Source organism: Botryllus schlosseri, chromosome 11, assembly GCF_051294905.1.
Source record: "Botryllus schlosseri isolate E-star chromosome 11, Bs_hap1, whole genome shotgun sequence".
Lineage (NCBI taxonomy): Eukaryota > Metazoa > Chordata > Ascidiacea > Stolidobranchia > Styelidae > Botryllus > Botryllus schlosseri.
In genome coordinates this window covers 3,487,607-3,506,702 of record NC_137246.1, presented here as the reverse complement: position 1 = coordinate 3,506,702, position 19,096 = coordinate 3,487,607, and the positions used below count along the sequence as shown (strand labels likewise).

The window sequence follows — 19,096 nt, the reverse complement described above, 5'->3', positions numbered from 1 at the left end:
TAAATGTCACATTGTGCAAATGAGAGATATTATATGATAAACTCACAACAAATACAGGTACTAAGAAGCCTTGTGCTAAATAACTTTTATTATAAGGAGCATAGGAACAAGTGCATAGAGGAATTGATATCAAAAATAAATAAATAAACTACTGGTAGACTTGGATAAATCAGTAAACGATTCAGTCCTCATTGTTCTTTCTACAGAAGATATTCCTTCACGACAAGATGATCGCAGCCACATGTCTACTGTATACCAATATATCTCATGTTGTGAAGAATGTCAGTCAATATATATCTTCGATACGTCAATCAATCTGCAGAGCCACTCACCTGATATTGTGACAATACATCGTTTCTTCTCTCCGCTATGTCGCTGGCAGTCTCCAATGGAACAACATTAACTGCAGTTGACGTACTCATATTCTATCAGTTGTGTTTACAATATGATACAGTTGTCTGTATAAGAGACTGTGAATGTCGTGTTTGTGAGGATGCAATTGGCACCGGTCCGCTACAACAAATTTGTCATCACGACTGAAGGAAGTTGTTAACTGTCAGATCATATCCTTGCCGGTGCGTAAAAATTCGATAACAGAAGCTGATAGCATTAGAGTTGATTGCAACAAGACTAATATGATTTTGTACCACCAAGAATATCCAAAATCTAGGGTTGTATGTAAGGTAACCAAATCACAAGGTTATGAGGGTTGGAACGACTCGAATCATGACTTGAGTTACGATTTCTAGCGACTCGACTTGTCTCGAGTCATTTGTTTCAAATGCGTTAAATGACTCGACTCGAGTCAATTTGTGGATTGACTCGACTTGTACTCGAGTCATTGTGCACGACTCGAACCAAGTCATTTGACTCGAGACTAGGACGGTCAAGACACTCTGAAGAATGGTAAAGTCATAAAATTGTTGATATTTCGTCTATCAGTCCTGATAATTGGAAAATAGGGCCAGAAACTGTTAGGACTGAGGAGAATTACGCTATTACGATTGCGAGCCACTCGAGCAGAGTTGAAAGAAGCGGATCAAACTCAAAACTGAACAGTGAGCATGATGACTTGGACTCGGACTCGAGTCACAACACTATGACTCGGACTCGACCCTCTACTCACTGACTTGGACTCGGACATACTCTGTGATGATTTGAAAATGACTGGACTTGACTCGAGTCAAAACTGTAAAAGTGAGATTGACTTGTGACTCAGAAACTTAATTGTGACGTGGTTGCAACTCTGATTACAAGTCAATTTGACCTATATAGTTTTGACTCGAGTCACGCCGAGTATTTTCAATTCACCACCGAGTCAAGTCCGAGTCCAAGTCAGGGAGCATCGGGCTAAGCTCGAGTCCGAGTCGTAGTGTTCACTAGGCCTATGTTCATGTTCCGTATTCAGTTCAATTATCATCATTAAATGAGAACCTAAATGGTACACCAGCATAAAACCTACCTATATGACACAATCAATAAATAAATTTGAATAGTATATTCATATTGAAATAAACCCGAATATTTTCGGCTGACACTCGTCAGGGTTAATCGAATCGTCAGCTAATCAATTGTATATTGAAGTTCCGTACCTCCAAGAATCTCTTCAAATAAATACAACAGATATTTATCATGGAGAAATTCTTTCGCAGTAGACAACACACACACAGCACGTATACAGGCGTAAGGGTGCAGCATACATAAGATGCGTGATAAATCCGTTTCCAACAGAATTCAAAGTCAAATTGCAAATCATAACTGATATACGTGGAAGAACAGAGAACAGACGAACTTATCGCATATTTATAATCGTGACTGAACAATATTGATACAAAAGTACAAATCAAAACAGACCCAACTCAACCAATTCAACAGTCTGTTCCCTAAATAGATTGCTACGGAATTGATCAACTGCCATATCGAACCCTGCAGAATATAGTAGCAATACATAGAATGATTACGCTACCGCTACATATTACTTATCGGATATTATCACTGCCAAATTTACACCCCGCTGAAATGTATCTACTATATTATAAATCGCATCTCATGCACCACATTTTCACCCACGACGCTGGAGCCCCATCCCCCAAATAGCATCTCCCTTCTCCATGGCCCCGTGGATATACTCAGATATCGCAGATATCGCAGGTATCGCAGATATCGCAGATATCACTACTGTGGATATACTCAGATATCGCAGATATCGCAGATATCATTGTGGATATACTCAGATATCGCAGATATCACCAAAAACCGCAGACATCGAGGTCATATAAAGGTCACGCTTCGTTTAGAGCGCAGATATCACGTCTTAAGCATGTCTAGGTCGATTGAGTGCGCGATATCAGGTCCGGACCATGCCTCGGGGAATTTTGTGCGCAGATATCAGCTCTGGAGCATGTGCGGATACAAATAGTGCGCAGATATCAGGTCTGGACCATACCTGGGCTCTTTTGGTGCGCAGATATCAGCTCCGGAGCATGTCCGAATACAAATAGTGCGCAGATATCAGGTCTGGACCATACTTGGATTCTTTTGGTGCGCAGATATCAGCTCCGGATCATGTCCGAATACAAATAGTGGGCAGATATCAGGTCTGGACCATACCTGGGCTCTTTTGGTGCGCAGATATCAGCTCCGGAGCATGTCCGAATACAAATAGTGCGCAGATATCAGGTCTGGACAGTCCATCCTCAAGATTACCGGACCACGACTGACCTATCGATCTCGCTTCCCATGACATGCCGCCCTATTTATTGTCGCTTTCTTTTTCTATACTATCTTCTTTACTTTCATTCAGTGTGCATGCCTCCTCTTTATATCGCCTAGGCCAAGGTGGGTGTCAGATTCCATAGACTGCTCCTTGTCGCTTCGACACCTTCCTGTCTTTTCATTGTATCGCATTTTTTGTGGTGTATTGAACTGATAAAATTGCTAATAAACCAATGATGATGATGATGATGATGGACCATACCTGGGCTCTTTTGGTGCGCAGATATCAGCTCCGGAGCATGTCCGAATACAAATAGTGCGCAGATATCAGGTCTGGACTTTACCTGGGCTCTTTTGGTGCGCAAATATCAGCTCCGGAGCATGTCCGAATACAAATAGGGCGCAGATATCAGGTCTGGACCATGCCTGAGTTCTTTTGGTGTGCAGATATCAGCTCCAGAGCATGTCCGGATACAAATGGTGCGCAGATATCAGCACCTATATGAGCATTGAACATATAATGCCCTAACCAGTGCGCAGATATCAGGTTTGGCGTCTTTTTCATGCGCAGATGTTAGCTTCGGAGCATGTCCGTATACAAATAGAGCGTTTCGACGGTCAACTTAATCGAATACGCAGGTAGGGCTAGTCGACAAACATGGTAAATACTGTTTAAACAGCTAAATGAGAAACTCCGACCATCTGCGCTTTGTTCGGCTCACGCATTAGCACGAAATCCGAGCCGTGTCGGATTCTTCGGGAATTGTGAATATTGGTAGTTAATCCGAGAATTATCAACGAAAAACTCAAATAACTCCGCTTCTACTAGTTGGAATTGATTCAAATTTGTTTTGCATCGTCTTTGAAGAAAATTCAACGATTTCGGGGGGTTGACAGGAAAATTTGAAATTTTTAAAACATTTTTTCTAATAAATTAAAAATTTTAATTGGCTCTGCGGTGGCTTATATACTTGTTAGAATTGAACCAAATTTGGCGTGCAACGGTTTTTAGGGTAACCTGACAATTTAATCAGTGAATGGCTGGATTCCGGAAAAAAAGTTATTTTTGAACGACACTGTACTCATGACACACAAAACCTGAAAGTACCTCAGATTTAAACCGCGGTATAAATACAGTAGCCTAGCCTACAACATTTTAATCCAAATTCTGCATGCTCATAGTAACGTAGAATGGTATGCACGTATAGGCACGTAGGATTTATGACCGCTATGTAATTCTTAGTTAGGTTATGTTTTCTTGTACCACTCTTCTCCGCCCTTCGGGTGTGAATACACACTCTTTTCGCAAGGAGTGTGAGGCTATTTGAACATTTATCATGGCAGTTATTCTTATAAACGTGATAGAAACATGTGCCAATGCTACTCTCTACTTTACAAAATACAAAGTGTAAAAAAGTATTATTATTTCCTTAAAATTTTTTCAAGTAGAATTGGATGTAGTACAAAGATATAAAACCACTAGAGCAGGGGTGTGAAACATACGACCGGACGATTTTATCCGACCCGCGAAAAAATTTCGATTTGATGGAAAAATGCTTGTATTATCCTGCATATTTCTAACAAATGTTGAGATTTTTAGTCCGTGAAACTTCTATTAAACAATCCCTCAATGCAGCAAAGGTAAAATATGTGCATAGGCCACATTTTACCTATTATTTTGTGGTTTCACTCTAGCAGTATTACCAAAAGTTCGGTGACATTGACACGCAATTCCGGGAAGCCAAAATGGAGAACACTGAGTTCAGAGTTTTATGGAAAAATTGACCTAGAATTGACCTAGAATTGACCTAGAAGAAGCGAAAACGCCAATGTGAAATCGTTGCATGCATGAATATATGGAGAATATAGTAGTTACAAAAATGTAATTCAAATATCTGCGTTCGCACTACTGTATCACTTCTGACTGAAAAGGTTCCCGACCACCAGAGGAAAACGAATCGCGATTTAAATGAACCGAATTCCAACGGCCACGTCTACAGTTAAATCTTTTGTATTCCTCCCAACGCATACGCAGAGTTAACGCCAGATTACGACTGAAACAAGGCGATCATAGAAATATGCTGACATCGTCGTAAGAGCCCCTGTTTTAGCGGTTTGTAACTATATTCAACCAGTCAATATTTGTATTTTTGCAAATTCCATTGTTTGCGAATAAACGTGTCGCTTGAATAGAACCCCTAATCCCCTATGTTCTGAAGGTTTGAATGCGGCCCGCGAAACAACTTGAGTTTGACACCCCTGCACTAGAGTAGCCTAAGTGATGCAAGCAGGCAAAATCTGCCAGAGGACTCCAAAATAACTGTAAGTGGTTTGTTACTGGTCAGCTCTGACCAGTGACCAGGCCTGACCATTTCCATCCAGACATGATGTGGAGTTGATATCGACCAAAGAAATACGCTCAGGCATGGTCCAAACCTGACATCTGCGCAATATTTGTATCCAGACATGCTCCGGGTCTGATATCTGCGTATCGCTTGGCGTCAGACATGCTGCGGACCTGATATCAATGCACAATTAAATAGTATATTCATATTGAAATGAACCCGAGTATTTTCGGCTGACACTCGTCAGGGGTAATCGTCAGCAACTAGTAGAGAATTGGAAAGAACATTGTATATCAACAATCGTATCACAAAATATGACGTCACCAGCATGAAATTTCGAATGAGAGAGCGTTCAATGTACTATTTTTATTATCAATGCAGGAAACAGCGCCAGGTATGGTCTAGACCTGATATCTGTGCACTATTTGTATTCGGACATGCTCCAGAGCTGATATCTGCGCACAAAATTCCCCTAGGCATGGTCCGGACCTGATGTCTGCGCACCAAAAGAATCCAGGTATGGTCCAGACCTGATATCTGCGCACTATTTGTATTCGGACATGCTCCGGAGCTGATATCTGCGCACCAAAAGAGCCCAGGTATGGTCCAGACCTGATATCTGCGCACTATTTGTATCCGGACATGCTCCAGAGCTGATATCTGCGCACAAAATTCCCCCAGGCATGGTCCGGACCTGATATCTGCGCACCAAAAGAATCCAGGTATGGTCCAGACCTAATATCTGCGCACTATTTGTATTCGGACATGCTCCGGAGCTGATATCTGCGCACCAAAGAATCCAGGTATGGTCCAGACCTAATATCTGCGCACTATTTGTACTCGGACATGCTCCGGAGCTGATATCTGCGCACCAAAAGAATCCAGGTATAGTCCAGACCTGATATATGCGCACTATTTGTATTCGGACATGCTCCGGAGCTGATATCTGCGCACCAAAAGAATTCAGGTATGGTCCCGACCTGATATCTGCGCACCAAAAGAATCCAGGTATGGTCCATACCTGATATCTGCGCACTATTTGTATTCGGACATGCTCCGGAGCTGATATCTGCGCACAAAATTCCCCCAGGCATGGTCCGGACCTGATATCTGCGCACTGAATCGACCTAGACATGCTTAAGACGTGATATCTGCGCTCTAAACGAAGCGTGACCTTTATATGACCTCGATGTCTGCGGATTTTGGTGATATCTGCGATATTTGAGTATATCCACAATGATATCTGCGATATCTGCGATATCTGAGTATAACCACAGTAGTGATATCTGCGATATCTGCGATACTTGCGATATCTGCGATATCTGAGTATATCCACGGGGCCCTTCTCCATTCAGCATTTCGGGCTTTCGGCGCGCTCTCAAACTATAGATAACTAACCTACGGATAGATGGGCAACACGAGAGTCACGGTCGAGTGATGCGACAACGGCATATTTGTTGTCGCTTCAAAGCATGAAACGGGAGCGTAATTGCTAAGCCCATAGATGACGACTCAAATACCCATCGGTCTGCTTATTACATTTTAAAGATTCTCTCCGCTATTGTGTATACAAGAATATACTTCTCTTAGTAACCAATTTCTCGTGAATTCCGAACCACATTGACGTGTGTTAACTTCTGGTATTAGGTGATAATATCATTTTCATGTCTGATAATACCACTTGTCAAGGTGATACAAACGTAAGTTCAAGCTACTTTAATGTTATTTCATTCAATTAACTTGTGTTTATCATGAAATTACTTGGATTATGCTGAGTTTCGCTATTAAAAAACACTGCAACATGATTGAATTAATCAAACACAGCGCAAATAATTACAAATCGCCTGCAGTAGGTATTCTTTTATGATATACGAAGGCGGATGACACGATTATCTTATAATACTCTAGTAATTCATTTATTTATCTTGTGTTAATTATGAAATCACTTGGCTCACGCTGTAAATTACACTACAACGTGAAAAGTTATTATATTTATTCTCATAAGTTACAGCTAAATTTGAGCTCGTTGGAAAAATAAGATTCAGTAGGCCTACTTGATTATCAAATTAGATTTACTTGAGTAAACGTGACGAGTTATAAGTTATTCTACTGGAGTTTCTACGAGGTGAGGTCCTGTCAAAAACCACTAACTTGATTATTTCGGAATAGAATAGACGATCAACTTCATTCGTCAAGCGGCATAAGACCCCTCATACTTACATACACAGTACACACTTACATTAGCTGATTGGGGCTGTCTATCCTTACGAGGATGCTTGGTAAAACGAGGAAAAGGCCTTGAACAGTAGTTGCGGACTTACTTGCACTAATTACTAGCTACATAATACAACAAGTTACCACTCGTTGATGTAACTGTCCTCATTTGTATGCATAGCCTACGAGCAATTGCCTACTGAGAGAGGTACTTTTTAGAAGATTGCAACAACATATAGGCATATATGTATTTATCCCGTATACACAATATTTGTGTAACACGATATTTGAAGGTGGTGATGAACTAACGAAATTTGGTGTCCTGGTAGATAATTTTAAACTGTCGTAACTTCGTATCGCTATGATGTCATATAACACTGTTCCAAGTCCCAGGACTATCACTGAAGAGCTCGTCGAATGAATATCGTTAGTCAAGATGATCAAACAGAACGAATAGAAGCTCACCGTAACATACACTGCTATTTGACAGACTTCAAATATAGCGAAAAGTAATTATGTTAGTCATACCACATGGTCAAGTGTACAAGTACGTGTAGAATTAATAATAAATGAGATTTACTTGCTACACTCAAGTACAGGTTAAAGAAAAGATTTCCGAATTTGTGAATGAGCTAGTTTTTTATTCCAAATTTTGTCTAAAACTGAAACTGTCAAGAACTGATAAAATACTCTAAAACCAAGTCACTTTTTACGTGGAGTGAGTCGATAGCGAAGTACTTGCACATTTTGGAGTACTCAAGTATAGGTTTGGCCTGCTTGCGCTATACTTAATCAAGTGATTAACTACTTACACTGCATCTACTTCTATTTCAGAGTTGTCGGTTTTTCGAGCAAACTATACCTTCAATACTTACTTTTTACCTCACTCGGAAATCATCACTTCTTGTCCTTTACTAAGAATTTACTGCTACTAAAATGTTGAAATGTACTTCCTTTCAGTGGCCTTGGTGAGCGGTGTCAGTTTCATCTATATCCTACGATGCATTATCGCACCGCAGAATGACTTACCGCAATAAAAATACCAAAAATACATCGAGAGTTTGCGAACTCTCACTGTGCAATATTTGAGTTTTACGAAGTACCCTTCAAAGTGAGCCTATATGTTGGATATTATTCAAAACCTCATAAAATTACGCGTCGAGCGAGGAATCCTTCAAAATAAGATAGAAGTAGTCATTTCCGAGTAAGTAGAACGTTAGTACTCCAGATATATTTCTGCTTAATACTATAATTATCATGAAGTTGAAGCACTCCGATATCATAAGGACTTGAGAGTATTTGGTGTATGTATAGCCAAAAAACCTACTTGGTATACTCTGAAAAAGTACGAGTACTTCTTTACAGTGGAAAAATGTGTCGCACACTATTTCACCGAGATTACAACCCTTTCACGGATATTCGTTGGTGCTATCGATACGGTGAACAGCACGTTATGTATAGCGATATCTTCATAGTCAAATACGCGAACCATGCACAAGCATATACCCCGACTTTCGTTGAATATTCACGACACCAACAAATCTGTACATCTCCTTTCCCTCGACATCAATGATAGAATCCTCATCCCAATGCGCAGTACGAATGGTGGGTTCATCGGGTGTAAAATCCAAATCAAATGACACCAAGGTCTGCTTTCTCATTTTCAATATTTCCACCACCGCATCTTGTCTGTGTCTTAGCACTACCGTGTGAGGATGGCGAAATCTGTGGGTGGTAACACGGATGGACATGATATTCTTCGATATGATCAACTGAAACCTCGGATGTGGTGGGTTAGAGTCTTGTCGTGATGGTCCGTTTCGAAATGCAAGCGGATGAACTAGACCAAAAGTTTCGAAGATGCGTTTTATAATTGCTCTAGGTGTGAAATAGACATCGCACTCTAATTGCGGGGAAACAACACGAATTCAGTCTTCACACCGCAGAAACACAGCCGCTTGGTTAACATCACAAAACCGCAATTGAACTCAAAATTGCCATACACGGAATCGCTGTTAACGATGTCTGACTGCGGCGTTTCGACGAGTAACGAATTCTCGTATTTAGTATTGGTTGTGACACATACTCAAAACAGCGACAGTTTTCACAACCCGGTACATACATTGAACCAACTGATGTAAGGTGAAACACTACGTTCGCAGCAAAAAAGTTTGCCGGGTATGACCACCACCAACATATAGAGTAGTGAGTGAGTAATTAAACTACATACCTCGATTTTACTATGTTACGAGATCCGGATCACGATTCAAGTCTACCTGAACGATTAAATACATTGCGACGATGTCACTTGGCTCTTAATTGGGTTGTTTCATCTGAAAGAACTAATTTTTTCTGTTATAATACTTTATTAGACTTGTATGGCGAGGCGTCTGGTATCGAGAAGTGAGATCGCAAGCAATCATTGAGTCAGTCGTGATGTCTGGTTGGGAGTGTCGACCTCTTATATCCAGCAAGTGTAATGTGCCATATTAGGCCGTAAGTATCGTAGGCCCCGCGTGAAGTGTACAAATTTCGATGTTGCGCAAATACCACAAACTTTGCTTGCTTTCAGAGCCGGCAACTAAATGCAAGACAGAGACTTTACCTATGATATTCCTGTAGGCCTACTTGCACAAGTTACAAACGCGGTATTAGTATATATTACTAAAATACAAACTCGGACGAAATCATGAATGCGTAGGACCTTAAACATATATTGTGTATAAACAACTTTTTACAAGAACTATAAAATTCCACTCCAGGCGCTGCGGCTTAGCTCAAGCGAACAAGTATTTCGGACTTTAGGAGTCAAATTGTCCGTCTTATGGTAAATTAACATAGGGAGAATTAATCAGAAAATTTTGTAGAGTATACTCTATACTGTAGGCATCGATACATTGAGTGAAATGGGCTTCCTTAAATTAAAACGGGTATAGAATAAATCGAAACAATTTGCAAAGTCCCGTAGGCTTCAAGACATAGCTCAGGCTGAGATCATAGCCTAATAACGAGGGCTTCGAGTGCGATGTTATAGGAAGCAAGAAGAATCGTTGTAAAAGTGTTGAAACCTAATTACATCTGTAATTCCGTCATTAAAGTTGACTACGCATAGGTATGCGCTAAGCTCCCGCAAAACAGTTTCACGCAAATGTCGGTATAGAACTGCGTTAGTTTTCAAGTTGTTCAATCATGAAATGCGTAACAAAATTTGACATGGTACATTGTCATAATGTCTTACAACCGCGTACCGAGTTTCAGGGTGGGGATTTGATTATTAGCATGGTAATTCCGTTATTGAAGCTTACTATGTATAGGTACGTGCTACGCTAGCGAAACACAGATTTACGCAAAAGTGTATAGAGAACTGCGTTAGTTTTAAAGGTATTGCATCATGAAATTGCGATCAAATTTGGTATGATGCATTGTTATTACTTTTACTTCTATTTAACGGGTTTTCATATAAATCTGCTTACTTTTGTAACTTTGTTTTGTGAAGTAAAGAGTAGTTTACCGAATAAGTAGTTTACAAATTCCTACGATTTTTCTTGTTGCGTTCCGGGATAACATGTAATTTTTCGCTCTTTTTTATTTTTTATTTTTTAATTAGTATTCATTTTACAAAACGTCGTGTAAAGGTAAAGTACTTGTACATTTCGTAGTGCTCAAGTATAAGTTTTTAACCTGTTAACTTGACAAAACTTTCAAGTACTACTTAAAGTGTTATAAAATGTGAAAATGTGTACAAGTAGAATTATTATTATGTCATGAATAAGTAGTTTACAAATTCATACGATTTTTCTTGTTGCGTTCCGGGGATTTGCATAAGTTTCATCTATAACGTACAATGCGTTTACGCGGTCCAGAATGACTTATGGCGATGAAAAATAGCAAAAATGGTCTCTTGAGCATTGAGCACGGTTCAAGAACTATGATATTCCTGTACTTGCACTTCGAAATGGTTTACTGACCGTCGGTTCATTTAGATACCTAAGCTACTTTAAAATTAGTACTCGAGTATTTGGCTCAATTATACTATCGGGTAGTTATAGCCAGAGGGATTCGATGGTGACGTACTAGTATAATGCACATTTTGGAGAGATTAAGTAAAGCAATGATCTCGGATAAATCCGTTAAATTAAGGCAGAAGTAGCAATTTACGAAGAAAGTTAGCATTCTAGGCTTATACTTCTGTTTAATACTGAAAATGTCATGAAGTTGAAGCGAACTTAAATCATAAACACTTTAGTATTAGGTCCATATACGCGATAAGCTACTTTAGTATTCTGATGGTTTGGGATAAAATGTAATTTTTCGTGCTTTTTTATTTTTTAATAAAATCAGTATTCATTTTACAGAAACGTCGTGTAAAGGTAAAGTACTTGTACATTTCGGAGTACTCAAGTATATGTTCTGGTTAGCTAAATTTCGATGTCATAGAAATACCACAAACTGTGCTACTTGTACTTCTTCAGAGTACTCAATTAGGTTTTTAGCTATATGCAACAAATACTTTCGGGTGTTTTTGATATTGGACTGCTTCAACTCCATGATAATTATAGTATTAAGCAGAAATGAACCTACAATACGAACGTTTTACTTAGTCGGAAATGACTACTTTTACGTCAATTTATAAAACTTAAGTAAAGCTCACGAAATCAATAGTGTAAACGTCTCTAATGCGCTGAAAAAAGCAGAAAAAGTACTCAATACGCTAAATTTGAATCTAAAAATATTAATTCTCGTAAACGTAGTGGGTGTGGGATTCGAACCTATGTGAACACTTGTTCATTGAAACTTAAGTCCAACGCCTTAACCGCTCGCTGAAGCCAGTTCCGTTGCTACGATATCTGAGAAATCTATTAAATTAGGGTAGAAGCGTAATTACCATGCTTAACATTGAATACCAACTCTAAACTTGATACGTAGTTGTAGAGCCTTATGGCAATGCACCATGCTAAATTTCATCACACATCTAATGATGGAGCACCTTTGAAACTATCGCAGTCGAATACCGACTTTTACGCATATCTGATTTTCGTGAACACAGCATATACCCATACATAGTCAATTTCAATAACAGAATTAGCATGCTAAACATTAAATTCTCACCTTGAACGTTAGTACACAGTTGTAGGACATAATAACAATGCACCATACCAAATTTCGACAGACATTTCATGATGTAACACCTTTAAAACCAAAGCAGTTCGATACAGACTTTTGGCTAAATCTCTTTTTCCGTAGCGTAGCACGTACCTATACATAGTCAACTTTAATAACGGAATTACCATGTTAATATTCGACTCCCCACCTTGAAACTCGGTACGCAGTTGTAAGACATTATTATGACAATGCACCATGTCAAATTTTGTTATGCATTTCATGATTGAACAAATTTTAAACTAACGCAGTTCCATACCGACTTTTGCGGGAGCGTAGCACGAACCTATGCATACTCAACTTTAATTACGGAATTACCGAGCTAAACATTGAATGCGCAACTTGAAGATTGGTTCACAGGTGTAGGACATTATGACAATGGAACATTTCGGAGTACTCAAGTATCAGTTTTGTCAGCTTATTATATGCTCAGTATATATTATACGTCACGAATTGCGGAGCATTTACGATGGTGCTCCAGGGTGCTCTTCATTGAGTGTTCGTGGTGGGTGATAAGTTTAATTTGTAAAATTAGTGTGATCAAATCAGGCCTGTCGCCAACATAGTGATGTCGCATTAGCCCTAAATACACATAATAGAATATAAAGGAAAAGTATCATCTAACGTATAATGAATGTTATCTATTTCTCGGAAGCAAGTTATTATCAAAACATAGTGGTCAAAATTATCGCAGAGCAATACCGATTTTGCGTAAATTCCGTTATGCGTCTGACTACGTTACTAGAGATTATGTAGTTAGTTAAGGAATTAGGAGTCCTATCTTCCCAATCGGTATGGAACAACATCAAAATCATCACAAAGCAATATCGACTTTTGCGTGAATTGCGTTTTACTACGGTAGTATGCGTAGACGTGGACTTTCTACTATATTCGCTCCTAACATTATAGCAGCACCCGACGCAGCTTACATTATTACGTTGTAAGACGCCGGTGGCGTTTCACTGTCGGTTTAATCACCCTTATTCTAGTGACATGAAAAGGACTGAATCGTATGAAATGTCGTCACTACAAGAATCGAGCGAAAGCGTTGTTTCAATCCGTCTTGCATCGGTCACGATTAGTTTTACTTTTCAACTAACTTGGTGTCTGTCGTTATATTCATTAGACTCGCTTTCATGCGACTAATTTGGCCCTATCATTATAACGTCGGGGATTGCGTACCTGCGGCGAAGGTGTTCGTTTAATTATAGCGACGAGAACCGGGCCCTGCGGCTAGTCCGTTGGCATTTTAGTGCTGAGTTAAATACCCTTATACTCGACATGCAAACATTATACGGGTAGCGGTTGTACTGCGAGCTGATAATAAGGCTTAAAATGTGGAGACCTCGGAAATCGAAACCGCGATCTGCCTGCACTCAAAATCGCTATGAAAACCCGTTAAATAGAAGTAAAAGTAGCATGGAAACATAACTGCTTACTGAAAAATCGTTACGTTGAAGTTCGGTTGCAGAGACAGTAACTTGTATACATAAAATCAAGTTTAAAAATGTGGACGGATGAGTTATCTCTGACCAATAGAGTAATATAACCGCCTATAGTTTGGTGGGGTATTGCTATAATGTATATCCAAACAATCGTTGCAGACTCTGAATGTTACCTAGGTCCTTATCACAAAAATCATGCCGTCGATTCTAGCCAAGGTAAGTTTTGACGTGGAAATCATAAGTCGTAAAATGTGGAGACTGCAGAAACCGTAACTTGTACACATAAAATCAAGTCTAAAAATATGGACGGATGACATTAGTCCTAAATACACAAAATAGAATATCCGAGAAAAGTATCAAGATGCGGCAATCAATGCAGCGATGATATAGCAATGGACGGATGATGTGGCAATAGGTGTGCTATAGGTGCGGCAATGGGCGGATGATGTGGCAATGTAGGCGTGGCAATTAAGGCGTCGTGGCGTAATTTGATTGGCCTGCACGAAACGATTCCAACTACACTACTGACGGTGTGTATCATCTTAAAGTCATAGCCACTGACAATTACGACCATGGTAGCCCAGCGAGTGACAGTGAGGAAGTAGCCATAGCTATTGGAGACATCAACGATAACCCTCGCTTTCGCCTGATTGGGGTCAAAGAGGAGCTACTGCTTATGTTTGCCAGAAGCCAAAAAACAGAAAAGTGAGACTTATCAAGGCTATTGATCCGGATTCAGCCATAAATGGACCAGCGTTCACGTTCCGACTCGGTGACTCCGTGGACACATAAAAGTGGGGTTTTGAAACTGTCGACGAGAACAGCGTAAATCTAATAGCCAAATTTTCTGACTATGGTCTGAGTTGGGGGTCGGCGACTGTCTCGATAATATTCACCGTCACAGATTCTGGTTCAGTTGAACAGACTGGAAAGGCTAATCTCACAGTGATAATATGTAAGTGTGGCGGCGACGGTGAATGTACCAACAACTATGCGTTCCCATACACGATCGTTATCCCCGTGACGATTGCCATTCGTGTGTTTTGCGTTCTCTTAACCATCATGCTGTACCGTGCGTTATCTAGGCCGGTTGCACTCAACCGGGATTCCTCAGGCCCCGGGGAGTGCACGGAACCTCTAAATTTGTAGCATGAATGATAACTATGGCGGTTTTTTAGCATTGCAGAAAATGTCATAATTTTGTCAAAATTATAACGTTATGTCAAAAAGTTGTCAAAATTGTTTACCAAGTAATTTTTTTGCAACCTGCGCTTCGCTGGTATCGTAGATATTTGCACTGTCGATGAACTTTTTTAAGGCCAAGCTACTTCGTAAGACGGACAGTTCCAACCAGTGGCGTAGCAGTCACTTGGCGCTTATGGCTCTGCGCCATGGGAGGCAGGCTGCTAGGGGCGCTATGGGCGACAGCATATATGCTCCTACGCCCCTCGTTCCAACCAGAAATGAAGAAAAGTACAATTCCTACATTATAGGCGTAAATGGCCAATTTGTATACATGAGGGCAAAATATTGTCAAAATTAAGATTTTTAACGTCAAAAAATGTCAATAGTTTCATATGTTAAATGCATAATCTTCCGTTTTTTGAGGTAAAAAAATGCCCTATTTATCAGCTGTTGAATCAGTTGGTGCGTTTTTAAGTCACTCTATGCATATCGGCTGGTCTTATTTCGAACATTTCTTATATAAACTCGGTTCCAGTATTTTAAGATTTTCGACTTATTTACGGTACCTAAAGTACCTGACGTATCCTAACAAACTTAATTGCATGTATCTAACTCGATTGAGAATTCACAACTAATTCAATTCAATTCAATTTATTATTACAATTTCATTATTTCAATTATACAATGAAAAGATAGGTGTCTAGTAGTCTTTGAAATCGGACACTCACCCGGACAGCTGCGGACGCATGGTCAACGCGCAGCCAATAATATTTGCTTAGCCACCATTGTACTTCGGGCACAGCAAGTCCGTTGCGGTCGATTGATAGTTTACACTGAAGGCGGAAGCTCAGTTTACTTACTATAATATTCAAAGCAACATTTCGCTCGATTTCGCTTCGCCCCAAAACGCTGATGCAGCGCATTCGCAATGTGGACTTCGTGGATGCAACTGGCTTATCACGATAACGGTACCGTAGAGCAGACCTCGCAGGAAAAAGTTACTGCTGTTGCACTCCACACAGCGTGAGAATCGCTGATCTATATCTTCATTCAAGCATCGTGTTTATCATTCTTTTCCGCGGAAGCACACTATTTAAGCTTACCATACTTTGGAAATCAAAAAAGAGGACACTTTTTCAGAAATTTGCAACTTGCAAAACCGGAGTAAAATTCTCAAAAACCGGTTAATTTTTCCCACTTTGTGATCGCTTGACTAAAAAAAAAGGTCGTCTTTTCGCTCAGAGCTAAAATCACCGTTTTTCACTCCGAAATACCCGCCGGAGCTTCACTTCTGTGCTAATATGCGGCATATCCCTCGCAATTTGCTCTAAATCTGCCTAAATTTTCAAAAAAGAGGACAAAATCTCAAAAAAGAGGACAAAAGGGCGTCCTCCGAGGACACTTTCAAAAAAGTCAGAAAAGAGGACAAATCCTCTTAAAAGAGGACGTATGGTATGCCTAACACTATTGAGCTGATGACCTTACGGGTGGCATCAGAAAAATGGAGCGTAATCCACAATGTAGGCATCAATATAGCTAACCCGCATAGTTATCAACTGGGCGAGCTATTATGCTACTTTATTTTGATGTAATCTGTTCCAGATACGTTTGGATACTCACAAACATCAATATTATATAAGATCTTACTTCAGCCTGAACCTGTTCGTGCAACATCACCCTACCTTTATGGCGTCAATATATAAACCAACTTACCGTGCGATCTCCATAATTTACTTTATTGTGAGTTCGAAAAACAATATTTAGACTCTCTGCTTCAAGATGCCGCTGTTAAATTTGCAATGACAATATTTTATAATTGTCATTTCCAATTTTTCCATGATGCTGTGTGACGCCGTTTTTCCTATGCTGCATTTTAAAAATATGTTTCATTAGGTAATCTAAAGTTTGAAGGCAGCGACCTCTATCGTACGATGCTCCTGGAATGGCCGGGTGGCTCGGCTTTGATAGTCGTGTTTTATGAGTCTGCCGTGCCTACGTAGATATCGCATTTCGCCGCAGCGGATTTTTGTCATGTGTGTCGTATACTTGCAAGGCTCACAAATAAAGAATAATAATAAATAATCTAATCTTCACAAACCATCCACTCACTGTTCCAAATCGTTCCACCACTATATCTTTTCATTCTATCGCTATCCAATAATGTCGTGAGCCAATGAAATTCGTTTCTTCCTTCTTTTCCCTGCGTCGCAGTGTTGTGGTGTTTAGAAGTGATGAAATCATTACCAAACTGACTGATACTAACTGTCACAGATAATAAACTGAACTACCGGCTGGTTTCTTGGACACCAATTATACAGATAATAAACTGAACTAATAAACTCGAATATGATGAACTGAACTTAAATTGTGTTGTATTTCTTTCAAATTTAGAATTGAGTTCAAAGTCTTCTCGATTTCAGTAATTCTATTCTAATTCGTAAGTTGTTTCTATATGCTCTCATTTTAGTTCTCATCTAATTTCCGGTTTTCTTAAAATGCTACCGGAGAACTGTATAGTGCGAAAAGAGCCAAGCTTAATGTACATACATTTGCCATTCTCCCTATATTTGATTTGAACTGACCTTGACTGGTTTTGTATGTCTCACTAATTCATCGGAATTTAACCCAATTTCCAAGCTATTGTGGGCTCATGAATTCACATTCTAACCTAATTTGAAATAGAACTGTGTAGCTATAATTCCGAATCTAATCTACTTTGAAAAAAACGGTAGCTTTCGAAATCTAATTTCACTTGAAAAAGCTAAAAAAAAAATTCTAGTTCAACCCTAGTCACTATCTCAATCTGACGGCAGTAAAATGTCCATCTGTTAGGGTCGACCATGTCGAGAATGACTTGAAATCCGAGTCCTCAACACCCACGTCCAGAGTGCAGAGCATGGACCGGGCCGGATATTTGTTTTATCAATTTTGGCCGGAGCCGGATCAGTACTTTTTCGATACAACCAGAACATTTAATAATAAGCATGACTTCTGTAACTAAATAACTACCAACCAACCAAACCAACCGATCAACCAACCAACCAACCAAACACACGTAAGTAATCGCCAACCAGTGCGAAAATATGCAAACCATATTTGTAAATTCACGGAACCACCGTACCGTGTAGGACGGAGCATGGCCGGACCCGTATTGGAAATGCAGCTGGACTTTTTCCATTGTGACCGGAGGTGGATCAGTACTTCACCTGATACGTCGGAGCCGGATCAGAGAATCAAAAAATCCGCTCCGGGCTCGACGTCCACCATGAGCAAGTCAAATCCTAATAAGCGCGGGCACGTATTGAACTAGTTGTAGTAGCGTGACTGACGGTCTGTCTAATATACGAGACGTGAGTCCTCAAGCAGCCATGTATTCAGTGACGACCAAGCACCGAAGCACCTGCGATGTCGTCACACCCTAGTGGCGCCATAGAGCTACCACTACATCTCCCTTCTCGGGACAAGCACAAAAGCTTATAAGCAGCACAAACATATACAACGCAAGCACAGAATGAAGACAATAAACAATCCGAATTGAGGCAGTTAGCGGTACAAAGGTATGAAGCAATTGGCAGGCAAGAGGTGAATGAAGACACAACATATTTACACACACTACTCCTATAACTACATCAGTACTCCTCGATGTATCTGCGAGGTGCGGTTCTGTTCCGATCCGACCGTCGGACTATCGCCGCCTCATGATGGTCATCGCGATCGACACTAGTAGCGCTCGAACTGCTATCTCATCCCTGATCGGGAAATTTGAAGAATTCAGCTGCCTCACTGGCGGTAATGTCGACGCCTTCTTGCGGGGCATTCTCCGTCTGGTATCTTCGCACCATTCGGCGATTTCTTCTGAAGGTGCCACGCCCAGTTCTGATAACCAAGGATCTGGGTTGAGTGTCAGTGTGAAGTTTTTCCACAACACCTTGCGATTTGCAGTCCGGAATCCAGACGCGATCTACCACCTTGAACTCATCTCCAGGTACTACTCTGTGTCTTTTGTTGTAATCACGAGTAACTCTGCGTCGG

At 40.2% G+C, this 19,096-nt stretch overlaps 1 protein-coding gene across 7 annotated transcripts in view; it reads right to left on the bottom strand.

Moving 5' to 3' along the window:
• The window catches only part of LOC145449852 (spectrin alpha chain, non-erythrocytic 1-like), a 51,296-nt gene extending 50,812 nt beyond the window's left edge, over positions 1–484 (bottom strand). For all 7 annotated transcript variants that reach the window (XM_080328282.1, XM_080328285.1, XM_080328284.1 and 4 more), the window contains exon 1: positions 333–484. In XM_080328282.1, the coding sequence (XP_080184408.1) occupies positions 333–422 (90 nt within the window). In that variant the 5' untranslated portion in view covers positions 423–484. The remainder of the gene's footprint in view (positions 1–332) is intronic.
• Between the last annotated feature and the right edge of the window lie 18,612 nt (positions 485–19,096).